Below are 19,338 nucleotides of genomic sequence, written 5' to 3'. Positions count from 1 at the left end.
AATGATCTTCAATGGGAAAATATTGTGTTCACAGTTCCACTCTAAATTATTTAAAATCAGAATGAGGAGTCTGTATGTTTGCTTTTGTGCTCCTTTAAGACTAAATTCAATCTAAGTTAAAGAAAAAAGAAACAGCAGAAAATTACCTCTTTAGTCCTATTAGGAGATAAACTGCTAATGTGTACTGAGAGCAAGGACAAGACACGTTACACAAAGCTGGTAACATAATAGGAAGCTATTATTTTATCTTTCTGGAAAGGTGCAGATAATTTTCCAAAAAGGATATATTTCACTCTTCCTAAACTGCCTATATTAGTTTATGTAATTTTAAGACATGGACCATATTAAACTTACTATTTGAGGAAACTGAATTAAAGAAATTCAAAAACTAAGGATAACACTCTTTTTTAGGCTATATCTCATTTACCCATAAGAAAAAATAAAGCAATAGATGTTAATGACACAAAGTATTCTATTTATCTAACTGAGTAGATTTGGGTGCATTAACTGCCATGCTTAAAGTACATTCTATTAACAATATGATGGCAGAAAATGATTATTTTGCCACATTGGGTGGGAAAACAGTCAATGTGATTTGCCTTGTGCAACTGATATGAACACACTGTGGAAATATACTGCAATTTACAGATCAATCATGCTGTAAGACAGAAAGAATCACACACAGATAGTGGCTCTCTAAAAGTGATTTTAGTCCACCAAAGAATGGGTCCATGGAACAGGCCATGTCTGTGAGATGGTCTGAGCTTTAAGAGTTAAATTCTTGTAAAGTTAATCTCCTATTTTAAGTAAACAGAAATGTTCTGATCTTAATTATTTTGAATATAAATAAGGAACTCAAATGCCAAGTGTTTTGAGAGGCCAATATTAAAATACTTCCAATCAAAGGAGCCAACTAAGAATAATTCAGAAAAAGTCCTGTTTTCTTGGATAATTAAAGCCCGAGCCTTTGGTTTGCCTTTTTTTTTTTCCTTTTTCCCTTGAAACTTCATTAAATCATCACATTTTAAATAAAGATGCTAGCTCAAACCAATAAGCAGTTAACCCCAACATTATCTTTGGCTCTTTGATGTCAGGTGCATGGATGGATGGAAATAGCTTTATGGGGCCACTATTCTCTGCTTAATCACTTCCTCCATTTAGACTGCAGGTTTGAGATAGCACTTTAGAGGACTGGATATACAGAGGGCTAATCAGCAATTATTAACAGACACTACATGCATAGAGACACAGAATTTAATGAGATAATGTTAATACATTTTTTTTTAACAGAATAAAGGCACAGAGAACTGTCAATTGTCTGGATCAGTGGAGGGGAACGCTGGCATGGATAATGAAAAAGTCAAGGTAATATTCCAGCTGAACGGTGTTTATCACCCTGTCCTGAAGGAGATGCTCCTGGCCCTTGCTGCTCTAGGTTCACTATGGAATCCACAAAAACAATCAGCTACTATGGATTGTTTACTATGGTCCGTGCTTTGAGCTTATCACTTTACATTCATTATCTAAATTTAAACCCTGTTAACACCACGTTGAAGTTGGTTCTATTAGTACCCCTTTTTGAATACGAAGAATTTAAGACTCCAAAACAAAGTAACTCATCTAAGATCTTAAAGCTAGTGCTAGAGCTAGAATTCAAACCAAGTGGACTGGAACTGAGAACTTATTTTCTTTGTACTACTACATTGGTAGGCTCTAACTCCCACCCAAATGGAGGAGATTTAAATCGTGCTCAAGTCTATCATCCACTGAAGTCCCATTCTTGGAAACAAGGATGGGGTTTTTACCAGATTTTAATAAACTGCACGAGTATACCTGAGTGCTCACTGCAGTGATACTGTGATATGGCTACACAGTTTTACACTGAATTCACTGAAAATTTACTTTAACCTTCAAACATAATCCCTTACTTCAGACTGCTGATGATCCCCTGCATTGTAGGAACACCACAAGGAAGAATCACTGCTCTATTACATTACACTAAAGAAGTGTGAGACTGGGTGAGGGGGAAGTGGGACAGATTCAATCAGCACCATTTGACCTGGGCTTCCCTGGTGGTCTGGTAGAATCCGCTTTGCAATACAAGGAACATCTGTTTGACCCTTGGTCCCGGGGGGAGGGGTCCCACACGTCGTGGGGCAACTAAGCCTGTGCACCACAACTACTCACACCTAGAGTCCACGCTCTGCAAAAAGAGAAGTCACTGCAAGGAGAAGCCGGCTAGAAGAGCTGCCCCCACTCGACGCAACGAGAGAAAGCCTGCACGCAACAGTGAAGACCCAGCATGGCGCAATATAAATAACTAAATTTCTCTTAAAAAAAGAGCTATTTGACCTCATTAAACAAGGATTTTGGAAGTCAAACATTCCTTGGCTAATTTTTCTTTCGTCTTTGATCTTCACAATAGGCTCTATCATCCTGCTCATTCCCAGCCCTTTTAAACATTGTAACACTAAGATAATTCATAGTTGATGGGTAACTTGCTTACAAAATAGATCTAGATGCTAGACAGGGCAACAGACCCAACCTCCCCACATACTAACAACCCGACAAGAGGTTCTTGTATTTATCTTTTTATCTATGTCTTTGACTGCACTGGGTCTCAGCTGCAGCACACGGGACCTTCAATCTTCCTGAGAGCATGTGGGCACTCGAACTCCAGCTGTGGGCCGTGGGTCAGTTCCCTGACCAAGGATTGAACCCAGGACCCCTGCATCGGGAGTGTGGAGTCCCAGCACTGGATCATCAGGGAAGTCCCGGGCGGGGCTCCATCTGGGAGTTTCCTAGTCCCGGTAAGAAGGACGCAATGCCAAATGAGATCCCCAAGTACGAGCGTCAGAGAACTGTAGTGGGACTCTCATCTTCAAGTTTGCATCTTCCTTCTCTCTTTCCAAAAAAAGCCTGCCTGTCACGGGATGCAGCTTTCCCCACCCCCACTCTGGCTGAAAGGAAGTAAATTTGGGAGAAATCTGCAGAAAGCATAGAGGATCTTAATCTAAACATGAATTTCTGAAAATATGTTCTCTTTAAGCTCAGCTTATGATAGCACAGCTCAATGAAATCCTTCTAAATTGGACCAGGAAGACAGTCTCCTACAGCACTGCCAATACTTTTAGCTACTGAAGGGCACAGCCTGGTTGGAGGAGGTGGTAAGAAAAAGGGAACAAAAGTTTGTCCTGTCAGGGACAGTGCTGAATACCACCCAGGGACTGGACCCAGGGAGAGTAGGCACTTAAAACTCATCTGAAACAAATACACAAAATCTGTCAAACACCTCTTGAAATATACCCATTTAAATAAAATCCCATCCATAATATTCTGCCTGAATTTCACTCTATTTTTTGAAACTTTTTATTTTGTATTGGGTATACTCAATTAACAATGTTGTGATAGTTCCAGGTGGACAGCAAAGGGACTCAGCCATACATACATATGTATCCATTCTCTCCCAAACTCCCCTCGCATCCAGGCAGCCACACAACATTGAGCAGAGTTCCATCTGCTATACAGAACATCCTTGTTGGCTGTCCATTTTAATATAGCAGAGTGCACATGTTCATTCCAAACTCCGTAACTATCTCTTCCCCTGTCCTTCCCCCATGGTGACCATAAGTTTGTTCTCTGAGTCTGAATTTTAAAGTGCCACTGTCTGGACAAAATCAGGAAGTTCAGATGAATGTGATGGTCACTAAGGCTAAGGCACTCTTAGTTCCATAATTTTAGTCATGACTCCTCACATAGACAATGACCAGTATATGAACAGCAGAGAGATATAATAGTGCATAACTGTTTCTACTACAGTATTTTCAAGAAACATGAGTGGCTACCTTGCTTCCTCATAAAAACAGGAGCAGCAACACCACCCTGCTGCTCACTTCCCCCTCCTTCTCAACAGTACTCTTGGAGCCCATTCAAGATACCTAATACTTTCAAAGAAATAACAGTAAAATAAAGATATAACGTTAATCTTGGTGGCCTTTAGATAAAGGATATCCTTGGACACTCATCAGTCATTAAAAAAAAATCTTTAAAAATAAAACATATCATAAAACTCTCATGCCATTGAGTATGAAATGATCAAATGTTCCATAAAGATCCTATTTCAATGTCCCCCTGAGTATGAAGTGATCAATATCCCATACCTATAGGACAGGAGGCTGCACAAAAACTGCCATTATTGACCCAGTGAGGAATCTAAAGGAAAACAGTCTTCCTGTGAAAATGAGTATGATAAAATTCCCCCTCCCACTACAATCAGGGCGAGAACAAAAAGGCAGTGGGCAGGGAGGACTCAGAATAAAACAGAATACTGTGGTGTCATGCTAAAAGAGAAAAAAGGAAAACTATTTCCAGCTTGAACAAGAAAAAGCAAAAGCGTTTTTCCAGGGCATACTGAATGGAAGAAAAAGCTCCCAAAATGAAAAGAAAGCAAAGCATTTGCCACACACAATAATAGAAGTGCCCTGATATAGAAGAAAGGCATCCCAGAGTGGACCAGAAAAGGATAAACTCAATAAGAAACTCTCAGGAAAGAGGATCTAAAGGAAGTTAATATAATGGGTGAGAAATAGTGGACATTTCCAGTTAAACATGGTAGCCTGGAATTCCAGGGCAGGATTTCCTCTGTTTCGACATTTTAATAATGTTGTGCATACGTGTATGTTTACCCCACACAGCTGTTCAGTCTGTTCCCTTGGTAAGCCTCCTGTTAAAGAATAACACGGGGCTTCCCAGGTAGCACAGTGATAAAGAATTGGCCTGCCAATACAGGAGACACAGGAGACTCGGGTCTGATCCCTGAGTCAGCAAGATCCCCTGGAAAAGAAAATGGCAACCCACTCCAGTTTTCTTGCCTGGAGAATCCCATGGACAGAGCAGCCTGGAGGGCTACAGTCCATGGGGTCGCAAAAGAGTTGGACATGAGAGCAACTGAGCACATGGTGCCTTGAACACAAGTATTTATTTCTCCCCCATAAACCAATGTGTATTAAAATGAAAGCAAAGAAGAGCAACTGAATGAATAAAGGGAAGACTGCAGACAGGATACAAACAAAAATTTTGAGAAACAAATTTTGGGAAACGAATGGATAGGAGGTCACTGACAAGGACGATGACCACAGATGGAAACCAAGAATGGGAGTCAATGAGAAATAGGTCCATTCCCACTTCAGAATCCCTGAAACACTCAAGAATCGGAAGCTGAACTTCAAGGAGGGGTGAAAACCAAAATGATTGGTCAGATTAGATTTAAAGAACAAGTCCTTTCCCCTAGACTCTCCCAATCAGGTGTCTGCCCATCCCTGATCCCGGGACAGGTTTATTCTCTGAAGAGGTAGAACGTGAAAGGCTCATAACTAGGACACCAAGAATTATGAAAATCAGGATTAAGAATCAGATTGAATGAAAACAATGCACAAAAAAGGGCCTGAGCCCCTTCTTGATCATCTCTGGAAACAGCAACTAGGCTTACATATCCTAAAATCTAGATTGGTCGATCAGCTTTGGAGGAATGAAAGGATGCTCCTGACAGCTACTAGGAGATGGACCAGTCCAGACTGGATGAGGCCAATGGAGGACCATAAGGACAACCTCAGGGGACAAAAACCCAACAGATTGCCTCATTCTGATTTGTTTCAGAGGAGTTTTCTAGTTTTATCAAATAGTTTGGGGCCTCAATTTGTGATTAAAATTCTATTAATTAATTGTATTAATTGCAAACAAGTGAAAAGAAGAGGTAAGTACAAGCAGGAAAAGCAAAAAGTTGTGCAAGCAAAGAAAGTTAATCATAGTACACTATGGGACCTCACTAACAATGGTATGCACATCATCTCAAGATTGTAAATACTGTATATTAACTAAAGGCAAAAAGTAGGGAAGGAGACTTCCTGGTGGTGCAGTGGGTAAGAATCTGCCTTGCAATGCAGGAAACACAGGTTCGATCTCTGGTCGGGATTCTTGCCTGAAGAATTCCACGGACAGAGGAGCCTCATGGGCTACAGTCCATGGGGTCGCAAAGAGTCAGACACAACTGAGAAACTAACACTTCTAAAAGAGAAACTTCCCTTCATCAATGACTAGATTACCTTGAGGTGAATTTCATGTAGAAATCACTGAAAATAAATGCTTAATCATCTGCTTTATTTACCAGTTTTCAACACTAATTCTTTTCTTTTTTTTTTCTGGCCATACCACACAGCATGCGCGATCTTACTTCTCCTACCAGGGATCGACCCAGCACCCACTGCAGTGTAAGCCTGGAATCTTAACCGCTAGACCACCAGGGAAGTACCTCAACACTAATTCTTATTTGTCCTTATAGTGGTATCTATTGGGTTTTGTATATTAATGTTACAATCTGCAATCTAACTTCTCTCATTGTTTGTAGTATTTCCACTGATTCTTTGGTTTTTTCAAATATAGCATCATAAATCTGCAATAAGGAAAACTGTGCCCTTTCTCATTTGCTTTCATTATCTGTAGAGATGATATGCTACTCCTTATTCTCTCTCTTTTTGACAGGTTTGTATGGGATTCAACCAATAATTTTTCTATTGGTTATTTTTAAGGAAAAGGAATGTTTCAGTAGTTTGAGAAGGGTATGACCAAGATAGCTTTTCTAGCTTTATGGAATAAAGTTCTTTGCTCTGTTTTCATGAAGTAAAAAGAAAAACAAAATGTAAAAAATATATATATATACACATATATCACACACATTGAGATTTCCCCTTTTGCTTCACTTCAACACTTCTTTCTGGAATTTCTTTCTCCCTATTGAACCTGCCCTGCACAGAAGTCTACTCAGTACAAGGCTTTGCCCTGAAAAGGTGCTTCAATCTGATATTCTAGAGAATGCAAGGAGAAAGACCAGCAGACACCCCGTGGTCTCTGGGCCTGCATCCGCCCACAGGTGCATCAAAGTCCCCTCCACGCGCAGCTGCTGTCCTCACAAGGCCCCAACATGCCCCTGGTGGCTATGCTAGGGCTTCCTGGCTCTGAGAGTAGTCCCTAGTCCCCTGGCCTTTCCTGAGCTTCCTCCACTACACTTTCTGATAGCATATGCTTCTTAAAATTGCACGCGGTTTGCTCCCCTCACTCCTCTTTTGAGGTTCCCGGAGAAACCTCCTCCTCTTTATTTGCTGCCGATGTTGCCACTGCCACCCTCCCTGAGTCTGCCCCTGTGTGACACATACACACTGCTATATTTAAAACAGATAACCAACAAGGACCTACTGTATAGCACAGGGAACTCTGGACCTACTGTATAGCACAGGGAACTCTGCTCAATATTATGTGACAACCTAAATGGGAAAATAACCTGAAAAAGTACAGATAACATGTAAACGTATAACTGAATCACTTTGCTCTGCGCCTGAAACCAACATAACATTATCAATCACCTATGCTGTGCTGTGCTTAGTTGCTCAGTCATGTCTGACGCTGCGACCCCATGGACTGTAGCCCGTGAGGAGCCTCTGTCCGTGGAATTCTCCAAGCAAGAATCCTGCAGTGGGTTGCCATCCCTCCTCCAAGGGATCTTCCCAACCCAGGGATCAAACCCAGGTATCCTGCATTGCAAGCAGATTCTTTACCGTCTCAGCCACCAGGGAAGCCCAAGAATACTGGATTGGGTAGCCTATCCCTTCTTCAGGGGATCTTCCCAATCCAGGAACTGAACCAGGGTCTCCTGCATTGCAGGCAATTCTTCACCAGCTGAGCTACCAGGGAAGCCCCATTAATCACCTATACTCCAGTATAAAGGACTGGACTTGCCTGGTGGCTCAGACGGTAAAGGTAAAGAGCCTACAATGCAGGAGACGTGGGTTCAATCCCTGGGTTGGGAAGATCTCCTGGAGAACGAAATGGCCACCCACTCCAGTATTCTTGCCTGGAAAATCCCATGGACAGAGGAACCTGGTAGGCTACAGTCCGTGGGGTTGCAAAGACTCAGACACGACTAAGCAACTTAACTTTCACTTTCCAGTATAAAATAAAAAGTAAAAGAAAGAAGATGGTGCTGGAGAAGACTCTAGAGAGTCCCTTGGACAGCAAAGAAATTAAACCAGTCAATCCTAAAGGAAATCTACCCTGAATATTCACTGAAAGGACTGATGCTGAAGCTGAAGATTCAATACTTTGGCCACCTGATGAGAAGTGTCAACTCACTGATACCAGGAAAGATTGAAGATAGGAGGAGAAGGGGATGACAGAGAATGAGATGGTTGGACAGCATCACTGACTCAATGGACATAAGTTTGAGCAAATTCTGGGAGATAGTAAAGGACAGGAAAGCCTGGCATGCTGCAGTTCATGGGGTCACAGAGTTGGACAAGACTTATTGACTGAACAACAGCAACAACAAAAAAAGAAAGAGAAATACAGAATGTATCAGACAAGTCTCAACTTTCCTTGAAAAGAATTTCAGCTGATTCCTTATTTCAAATTACAATTAAATATCAAAACCCCCCCATTGTTATTTATACTCTGATGTACACATTGACTTTTTTTTTTTTTTTGCTAGGGAGAATTTTATTTTATTTTTTATTTTTTTTATTTTATTTTATTTTTAAACTTTACAATATTGTATTAGTTTTCCCAAATATCGAAATGAATCCGCCACAGGTATACCCGCGTTCCCCATCCTGAACCCTCCTCCCTCCTCCCTCCCCTACCCTCCCTCTGGGTCGTCCCAGTGCACCAGCCCCAAGCATCCAGTACCATGCATCAAACCTGGACTGGCAACTCGTTTCATACATGATATCATACATGTTTCAATGCTATTCTCCCAAATCTCCCCACCCTCTCTCTCTCCCACAGAGTCCATAAGACTGATCTATACATCGGTGTCTCTTCTGCTGTCTCGTACACAGGGTTATTGTTACCATCTTTCTAAATTCCATATATATGTGTTAGTATACTGTATTGGTGTTTTTCTTTCTGGCTTACTTCACTCTGTATAATAGGTTCCAGTTTCATCCATCTCATTAGAACTTATTCAAATGTATTCTTTTTAATGGCTGAGTAATACTCCATTGTGTATATGTACCACTGCTTTCTTATCCATTCATCTGCTGATGGGCATCTAGGTTGCTTCCATGTCCTGGCTATTATAAACAGTGCTGCGATGAATATTGGGGTACACGTGTCTCTTTCCCTTCTGGTTTCCTCAGTGTGTATGCCCAGCAGTGGGATTGCTGGATCATAAGGCAGTTCTATTTCCAGTTTTTTAAGGAATCTCCACACTGTTCTCCATAGTGGCTGTACTAGTTTGCATTCCCACCAACAGTGTAAGAGAGTTCCCTTTTCTCCACACCCTCTCCCGCATTTATTGCTTGTAGACTTTTGGATTGCAGCCATTCTGACTGGTGTGAGATGGTACCTCATTGTGGTTTTGATTTGCATTTCTCTGATAATGAGTGATGTTGAGCATCTTTTCATGTATTTGTTAGCCATCTGTATGTCTTCTTTGGAGAAATGTCTATTTAGTTCTTTGGCCCATTTTTTGATTGGGTCATTTATTTTTCTGGAGTTGAGCTGTAGGAGTTGCTTGTATATTTTTGAGATTAGTTGTTTGTCGGTTGCTTCATTTGCTATTATTTTCTCCCATTCTGAAGGCTGCCTTTTCACCTTGCTAATAGTTTCCTTTGTTGTGAAGAAGCTTTTAAGTTTAATTAGGTCCCATTTATTTTTGCTTTTATTTCCAATATTCTGGGAGGTGGGTCATAGAGGATCCTGCTGTGATGTATGTCAGAGAGTGTTTTGCCTATGTTCTCCTCTAGGAGTTTTATAGTTTCTGGTCTTACGTTGAGATCTTTAATCCATTTTGAGTTTATTTTTGTGTATGGTGTTAGAAAGTGTTCTAGTTTCATTCTTTTACAAGTGGTAGACCAGTTTTCCCAGCACCACTTGTTAAAGAGATTGTCTTTAATCCATTGTATATTCTTGCCTCCTTTGTCAAAGATAAGGTGTCCATATGTGCATGGATTTATCTCTGGGCTTTCTATTTTGTTCCATTGATCAATATTTCTGTCTTTGTGCCAGTACCATATTGTCTTGATAACTGTGGCTTTGTAATAGAGTCTGAAGTCAGGTAGGTTGATTCCTCCAGTTCCATTCTTCTTTCTCAAGATAGCTTTGGCTATTCGAGGTTTTTTGTATTTCCATATAAATTGTGAAATTATTTGTTCTAGCTCTGTGAAGAATACCGTTGGTAGCTTGATAGGGATTGCATTGAATCTATAAATTGCTTTGGGTAGTATACTCATTTTCACTATATTGATTCTTCCAATCCATGAACATGGTATATTTCTCCATCTATTAGTGTCCTCTTTGATTTCTTTCATCAGTGTTTTATAGTTTTCTATATATAGGTTTTTAGTTTCTTTAGGTAGATATATTCCTAAGTATTTTATTCTTTCCGTTGCAATGGTGAATGGAATTGTTTCCTTAATTTCTCTTTCAGTTTTCTCATTATTAGTGTATAGGAATGCAAGGGATTTCTGTGTGTTGATTTTATATCCTGCAACTTTACTATAATCATTGATTAGTTCTAGTAATTTTCTGGTGGAGTCTTTAGGGTTTTCTATGTAAAGGATCATGTCATCTGCAAACAGTGAGAGTTTTACTTCTTCTTTTCCAATTTGGATTCCTTTTATTTCTTTTTCTGCTCTGATTGCTGTGGCCAAAACTTCCAAAACTATGTTGAATAGTAATGGTGAAAGTGGGCACCCTTGTCTTGTTCCTGACTTTAGAGGAAATGCTTTCAATTTTTTACCATTGAGGATAATGTTTGCTGTGGGTTTGTCATATATAGCTTTTATTATGTTGAGGTATGTTCCTTCTATTCCTGCTTTCTGGAGAGTTCTTATCATAAATGGATGTTGAATTTTGTCAAAGGCTTTCTCTGCATCTATTGAGATAATCATATGGTTTTTGTTTTTGAATTTGTTAATGTGGTGTATAACATTGACTGATTTGCAAATATTGAAGAATCCTTCCATCCCTGGGATAAAACCCACTTGGTCATGGTGTATGATCTTTTTAATGTATTGTTGGATTCTGATTGCTAGAATTTTGTTAAGGATTTTTGCATCTATGTTCATCAGTGATATTGGCCTGTAGTTTTCTTTTTTTGTGGGATCTTTGTCAGGTTTTGGTATTAGGGTGATGGTGGCCTCATAGAATGAGTTTGGAAGTTTACCTTCCTCTGCAATTTTCTGGAAGAGTTTGAGCAGGATAGGTGTTAGCTCTTCTCTAAATTTTTGGTAGAATTCAGCTGTGAAGCTGTCTGGACCTGGGCTTTTATTTGCTGGAAGATTTTTGATTACAGTTTCAATTTCCGTGCTTGTGATGGGTCTGTTAAGATTTTCTATTTCTTCCTGGTCCAGTTTTGGAAAGTTGTACTTTTCTAGGAATTTGTCCATTTCTTCCACGTTGTCCATTTTATTGGCATATAACTGTTGATAGTAGTCTCTTATGATCCTTTGTATTTCTGTGTTGTCTGTTGTGATCTCTCCATTTTCATTTCTAATTTTATTGATTTGATTTTTCTCCCTTTGTTTCTTGATGAGTCTGGCTAATGGTTTGTCAATAACAAGACCCCTACATATGTTGTCTACAAGAGACCCACCTCAAAACAGGGGACACATACAGACTGAAAGTGAAGGCCTGGAAAAAGATTTTCCATGCAAATAGGGACCAAAAGAAAGCAGGAGTAGCAATACTTATATCAGATAAAATAGACTTTAAAACAAAGGCTGTGAAAAGAGACAAAGATGGTCACTACCTAATGATCAAAGGATCAATCCAAGAAGAAGATATAACAATTATAAATATATATGCACCCAACACAGGAGCGCCGCAATATGTAAGACAAATGCTAACAAGTATGAAAGGAGAAATTAACAATAACACAGTAATAGTGGGAGACTTTAATACCCCACTCACACCTATGGATAGATCAACTAAACAGAAAATTAACAAGGAAACACAAACGTTAAACGATACAATAGACCAGTTAGACCTAATTGATATCTATAGGACATTTCATCCCAAAACAATGAATTTCACCTTTTTCTCAAGTGCACATGGAACCTTCTCCAGGATAGATCACATCCTGGGCCATAAATCTAGCCTTGGTAAATTCAAAAAACTAGAAATCATTCCAAGCATCTTTTCTGACCACAATGCAGTAAGATTAGATCTCAATTACAAGATAAAAACTATTAAAAATTCCAACATATGGAGGCTGAACAACACGCTGCTGAATAACCAACAAATCACAGAAGAAATCAAAAAAGAAATCAAAATTTGCATAGAAACTAATGAAAATGAAAACACAACAACTCAAAACCTGTGGGACACTTTAAAAGCAGTCCTAAGGGGAAAGTTCATAGCAATACAGGCATACCTAAAGAAACAAGAAAAAAGTCAAATAAATAACCTAACCCTACACCTAAAGCAACTAGAAAAGGAAGAAATGAAGAACCCCAGGGTTAGTAGAAGGAAAGAAATCTTAAAAATTAGGGCAGAAATAAATGCAAAAGAAACAAAAGAGACCATAGCAAAAATCAACAAAGCCAAAAGCTGGTTCTTTGAAAGGATACACATTGACTTTTAAGGTTACATGACCCCTAGTAGCAGCAAACACACCCAACACCCAATTCTGGTTTCTAAATACCATGCTTCAATAAACAGGGCTCTCTGGAGAAATGCCTGAATCTGGGTCTGGGGATGGGAAAATACAAGATAAGCCAAGAGCAACTTGTAGGACAAGAAAGTACAGAAGTGCTAAAAAAACACTCTGCATAATAGGCTCTAGGTTCATCCACCTCTTTAGAATTGACTCAAATGTGTTCCTTTTTATGGCTGAGTAGTATTCCATTTTACGTATGTACCACAGTTTCTTTATCTATTCACCTGTGGGTGAACATCTAGGCTGCTTCCATGTCTTGGCTATTGTAAAGAGTGCTGCAATGCATACTGGGGTACATGTGTCTTTTTCAGCCCATGGGAATTTGCAATATGACTGAGGGAACTCAAACTGGGGCTCTGTAATAACCTAGAGGGGTGGGAAGGAAATTCAAGAGGGAGGGGACATATGTACACCTATGGCTAATTCATGTTGATGCACGACAGAAATCAAACCAATATTATAAACTAATCATCAATCAACTAAAAATAATAAAATATTTTTTAAAATATTAAAAAAAATTTTTAATATATTTTTAAAAGGTACATGGGACAAATCAGAGAAGGCAATGGCACCCCACTCCAGTACTCCTGCCTGGAAAATCCCATGGATGGAGGAGCCTAGAAGGCTGCAGTCCATGGGGTCGCTAAGAGTCAGACACGACTGAGCGACTTCACTTTCACTTTTCACTTTCGTGCATTGGAGAAGGAAATGGCAACCCACTCCAGTGTTCTTGCCTGGAGAATCCCAGGGATGGGGGAGCCTGGTGGGCTGCCGTCTATGGGGCTGCACAGAGTTGGACACGACTGAAGCGACTTAGCAGCAGTAGCAGGGACAAATTGAGAGTAGCATTGAAACACAAACACTACCATATGTAAAACAGATAGCCAGTGGGAATTTGTGGTGTAACACAGGGAACTCAAAGCCTGTGCTCTGTGACAACCTAGAGGGGTGGGATGCGGTGGGAGGTGGGAGGGAGGGTCAAGAGGTAGGACATAGTGTATCAAAGGCTGACTCATGTTGATATATGGCAGAAACCAGCACAATACTGTAAAGCAATTGTCTTTCAATTAAAAATAAGTAAGTAAATAATAAACATTTCAACAATTTTAAAAAAAGGGGGATGAGACATCTCAAAAGGACACAGGGGCCAACCTAAAAGAGCTCCCAATGACCAACGACTGAAGCAGGAACAATCTGAGCAACAAAAGAAATAATGCACCATTGGACAATAACTAGGATTGAAGATAAAACACAGAATAACTAGTTTAATTTGATCTTCATATAAACAGTGAATACATTTGCCTCATTGCACTATCTCAATGCCAATTTCTATATATCATATAGATATAGGATGACAAATAACATTATTAAGATAACTATACAGTAAAATGGGGCTTCCCTGGTGGCTCAGGTGGTAAGGAATCTGCTTGCAATGCAAGAGACCTAGGTTTGATTCCTGGGTTGGGAAGATCCCCTGGCGAAGGAAATGGCTACTCACTCCAGTATTCTTGTCTGGAGAATTCCATGGACAGAGAAGCCTGGCAGGCTACAGTCCATGTGGTCACAGAGAGTCTGACACAACTGAACAAATAATACATATAGTAAAATACATTTATAATTCTCTTGCAATAACAGAAGTTTAATCATTCTCAAAGATTCTCTTCATTTCTTCTCAATGATACTAAATCTAAAAGTTTTCCCAAGTGTTAGTGTTGTATGCGTGACCTAGACAGACACTACACTGCAATCATAGATAAGATTACAGGGACCAATTTGGGGAAACCCAGATAATCAATTCTCCTCAAAAATGTTGCATTAACAATATTTATTTCCACTTAATTAACAACAACAACAAAAAACCTGTGACACAAGATTTTCGTAGTATCCCACACTTTAATTAAATTGAAGTGTCAATATTCTAGCAGCTGACATTTCTCGCTTTTTTTTTGACCATCATGGAATTTAATATTTAAAGTCTGCGAAATGGAATATGTTTCTTAGTGAGACGACAGAATCAAATGCTCTTAACACTCTTTTCTTACACTTTAAATTCTTAGACTACATCATAAAGTTTTTAAGTGTGGGTTAATTCGGAAAATTACTGAATTTCAAAAGATCATAAAGCTGTTTTTTTTTTTTTAACCATGTTAAATGAAGGCCAGTCTTGGAAAGATGAGTTTCAATAAAATTCTTTACAGTCAAAAAGCAGCAATCACCTCTGAACTTTATCCCTTCTTGGGCCCAAAGGCAAGACTTGCTTTAATACAGATTGAACTCAGAAAATTTCCTTGTGATGAATAAGATTTCTCTTTATAAGATCAATTTCAATGTCTAGCTCCTAATTTTTAAAATATTGACAATGAAAACCAACTATAATAAGACAAGTGAACAACTTTTAACAAGTATTCTGAAATGAAATTCTTCGTGAATCTCTGTCAAATTCAAAACTATCCTTACTGCCTGCCAACACCGTAAAGTTTGAAAATCCTCTCCAAGAGTTTGAATTACCCAAGGAGTTTAAATGACAAATTCCTCTAACTGGAAACAGCTAGGGAAAAAAAATGATTTTTCCAAAAATAATCATTTTTCATTGGCTTGCTGGGTGCCTGTGAATCAAGAATTTGTATATGTAGTTGGTACTTGCGCATGCCTACACACTCTCTTCCAGAAAATGTTGAACCACGTAAGGAGAGAATGCATAATAATGCACTGATAAAGCCACCTGCTGTCTCCCTGCACAGCGTGCCAGAGAGACACTTGCTCTGCTCACCCGTTGGTAAGTCAGAAGACCGCACTCACCGAGCTGGGGCTAGAGTGCCGCCGAACTTTAGGAGACTCTTTGCCAGCGGAGGAGCTCTTATTAAAGTTAATGCAAGCATTGTTCTCAGAATGCACCCTCTTTACTTGATTAGTGGGTTTCTCAAACGGGTCAAAAGTGCTCTGCGTCCTCTGAACCCTGACTTTCTTATCCTCAGGAATTGTGTCCAGGGGTTTGATCATTGAGTCCATTCCTGGGCAGTTTCGTGTGGACATCTTTGTGACACATATCTGGAGGAAAAAAGAGAGAGAGAAATTAAACTCAGATCACTCCACTGAAACTTTAACACAAGAGGATTTATTATCCTACACGCCCATTTTTATCTCAGGAAATACCCCTAAAGGCTATATTCTAAAAGCTCTGCTAAGTCACTTCAGTCGTGTTGGACTCTGTGTGACCCCATAGACAGCAGCCCACCAGGCTCCCCCATCGCTGGGATTCTCCAGGCAAGAACACTGGAGTGGGCTGCCATTTCCTTCTCCAATGCATGAATGTGAAAAGTGAAAGTGAAGTCGCTCAGTCGTGTCCAACTCTTCTCGACCCCATGGACTACAGCCTACCAGGCTCCTCCATCCATGGGATTTTCCAGGCAAGAGTACTGGAGTGGGCTGCCATTGCCTTCTCCATTCTAAAAGCTACACTAGCTTAAACCACAATATGAAAAACTCGTCGCCATCATTCCACTTACCATACTTGCTGGGGGCTTCCCTGGTAGCTCAGATGGTAAATAATCTGCCTGCAATGCAGGAGACCCAAGGTCAATCTTTGGGTTGGGAAGATCCCCTAGAGAAGGAATGGCTACCTACCCTGGAGAATTCCATGGACAGAGGAGCCTGACGGGGTCGCAAAGAGTCAGACAGACTGAGCAACTAACACTTTGATTATATTCGCTGAGGGCTGACACTAAAAATGTTATCCCTAAAACAGGAAGCTTAACACCTGGACTGCTAGTGCCCTGAGGTGGTTCTCGAACTCCGTTATTTATTTTACCTTGACTGCAAGTGGCATTATTTCTGAATCATTAAAAGATGGATAAATTGCCTTTATTTTTTAAAAAAAATCAGTTCAATTAATTCAGAAGGCCATTTTAATTGATGGGCCATCACAGAAGCAACTAACACAGCTAGAGAAAAACATCACTATGTTCTTCAAAACTTTAATACATGTTTAAAGCTTGTATATGTAAAGCTTGAATACATGTTTAAAATATGTATACATGTAAATGCATGTAAAGCTTTAATACATGTAAAGCTTGAATACATGTTTAAAATCTATCCCCATCTTGATTTCATCTCTAAACTAGAATGGAGCATATAAAAGGGCTAATGGTTAAAGATACTGAAAGTTGAAAGCAATGTTTTTTCTAATACTAAAACTAACAGATGAAAAGGAAAAATAATACCACAAAGAAAAACACGGAATGACACTCATTTCAAAATTTTGTTTGTATTACTCTGTTATACCCCTATTTCCTTCTCAATTTTATTCATTCTCTTCTGGCATAATCTGAACCCCTCTCGTTTTATTTTAGTCTCTCTGATGTTTGCTCCTTGTTTTCCACTGTATGTTCCAGCTCTTTCATTCTCCATATATTCTCGAGACATTTTTACTAGTAACTTCATGGCCTCTAGCTTGCCTGTAAAGTAAGGTAACTTTATTATGCAGTCTAAAGAAAAGATAACTCTGAATTTGCTTTTAAAGTTTTATTTTTTTTATCTTGTGAAAAGTTTCCACATTCCTATTTAAGAAAGCAGGAAAACAGACGGTATCTAAGAAAATCTCATATTGTTAAAGTAAACATTTAAGTGTCTGAGTAATACATATGGGATGATTCCATACTGGAAAGAAATGAAACTATGCGTATGGATATAAATAGATAAATATATATATATATATATGACAGATAGAGATATTTGTGTGTGTGTATGAGCACATATTAATATAAAGGTATAGAAGGAAATACACCAAAGTGTTAAGATACCTCCAGATAAGCAGACCTGAAGGGGCAAAGGGTAAGATTACTTACTTTTTACATACCCCTGTATTTTTTGAACTGTATAATAAACATGCTTGACATGTAATTTTTTTGAAAATAGTAAAGTGTATAATTAAATTATTTCAAGTTACTGAAGCAAAATTTGGATTAAATACCAAGTATCAACTCTGTGCTATGAGTGTATCTGAAATACCAAGCATAGGTTGAATTTTAATTAAATCCAATAAGAAGGAGATCAATATACTTTCTACAATATCACAAAACTGCTGAAGATATCTTTAAAAGACAAGGCAGAGTCCTCTACTCCTGATCAAGAGCTAACGATTTATCACAATATTAAATGCATTCAGTACTTTTAAGAGTTCATGTGTTCCTCATACAGATATGAAAGCAAAAAGCAGTAGATGTGATATGGATATGAAACCACTCATCTCACTGAGGCAACTGAATTGCAACATATAAACACATGAACCTGAGGAGTCAATGAACCCTAAATATAAGAAATCTAGAGAAAATGACACGAAGGTACATCAAAATCAAATTGCTTAAAACCAGTAAAAAAGAGAGTAGCTTAAAAAGGGGCCAGAGGGAAAAATGTACTTTAAAAGAGAAGACAGGAAATATTTGGGAACTAAACAATAGGGAATTAGAAAGTCTCTTGAATTAATTGAATAAAATCTCTTGAACAGAATATCAAAATAGATACAGCTTAAATAGTATTTTAACTGTAGGAAAATTTATAATAGTAAATGCATTGAGCAGGAAAAAAAAAGTCTCAAAGTAGTCAGAGTACACCTTAAGGGATTACTCTGGTGGTTCAGTGGTTAAGAATCTGCCTTGCAATGCAGGGGATGCGGGTTTGATCCCCGGTCAGGGAACTGAGTCCCACAAGCCTCAGAGTAACTAAGCCAATGCACCACAATGAGAAAGCCCACGCACCGCAACAGAAGGTCCTGCATGCCACAACTAAGATCCCGGGCAGCCAAATAAATATATAAACTTGTTTTTAAAAAAGAATACCCCTTAAAATACTAGCCATAAAAAGAACATTTATTAGAACCTGAAATAAGCAGAGAATTAAAATAATGAAAATATCTCATCATGGAAATAAATGAAATAGAAAATGAAAAACAGCAAAGAAAATCAATGAAACCAAAAGCTAGTTTCCAGAGAAGATTAAACACAAACTGATACACCTCTAGCCAGACTGATAAGAAAGAAAGGTAAATAACATGCATTGCCAATAACAGAAATGAGAGAGGCAACAGCACTACTCATTCAACAGATATTATCAAGAACTTTATGCCAATAAGTTCAGCAACTTAGATGAAGCAAATTCCTTGAGAGACAAAAACTACCAAAGTTCACTTGAAAGCAAAGTGATTTCAAAGAAATCAAAGGTGTAACCAAAAACCTTATCACAAAGAAAATGCCAGGACCAGAAAAGATTGCTGGTGAAGTAAACCAAACATTTAAGGGAAAAAAAACACCAATTTCACAGAAACTCTTCCAAAATATTAAAGAGAAGGAGATACTTTCTCACTCATTATATGAAGCCAGCATCATTCTATCACTATAACCAGACAAAAGTAAGAAAACTACAGATCCATTTCTCTGATGAATATTGATTAAAAATTATTGGCACATTTTTAACAAACTGAATCCAACAACATATAAAAAGAATAATAAGGAAAAAGTGGCATTAATCACAGGAAGGCAAGGTTGGCTTAATACTCAAAAATGTGTCATTCACCATTTTATTACACAACATCAGAAATCTCTAAAACGGCTCCCCGTGATGGCCACTTTCAGGCA

The 19,338-nt window shown here is 38.8% G+C and overlaps 1 protein-coding gene across 8 annotated transcripts in view; it reads right to left on the bottom strand.

The window, feature by feature from the left end:
- CDK14 (cyclin dependent kinase 14) overlaps positions 1-19,338 on the bottom strand; it is a 665,059-nt gene that overhangs the window by 496,442 nt on the left and 149,279 nt on the right. For all 8 annotated transcript variants that reach the window (XM_070787460.1, XM_070787461.1, XM_070787457.1 and 5 more), the window contains one exon: positions 15,509-15,757. In XM_070787460.1, the coding sequence (XP_070643561.1) occupies positions 15,509-15,757 (249 nt within the window). The remainder of the gene's footprint in view (positions 1-15,508; positions 15,758-19,338) is intronic.

This window comes from Bos indicus, chromosome 4 (assembly GCF_029378745.1).
Source record: "Bos indicus isolate NIAB-ARS_2022 breed Sahiwal x Tharparkar chromosome 4, NIAB-ARS_B.indTharparkar_mat_pri_1.0, whole genome shotgun sequence".
Taxonomy (NCBI): Eukaryota; Metazoa; Chordata; class Mammalia; order Artiodactyla; family Bovidae; genus Bos; species Bos indicus.
Note: the sequence above shows the minus strand (reverse complement) of the source record. Positions and strands in the feature narration are given on the sequence as shown.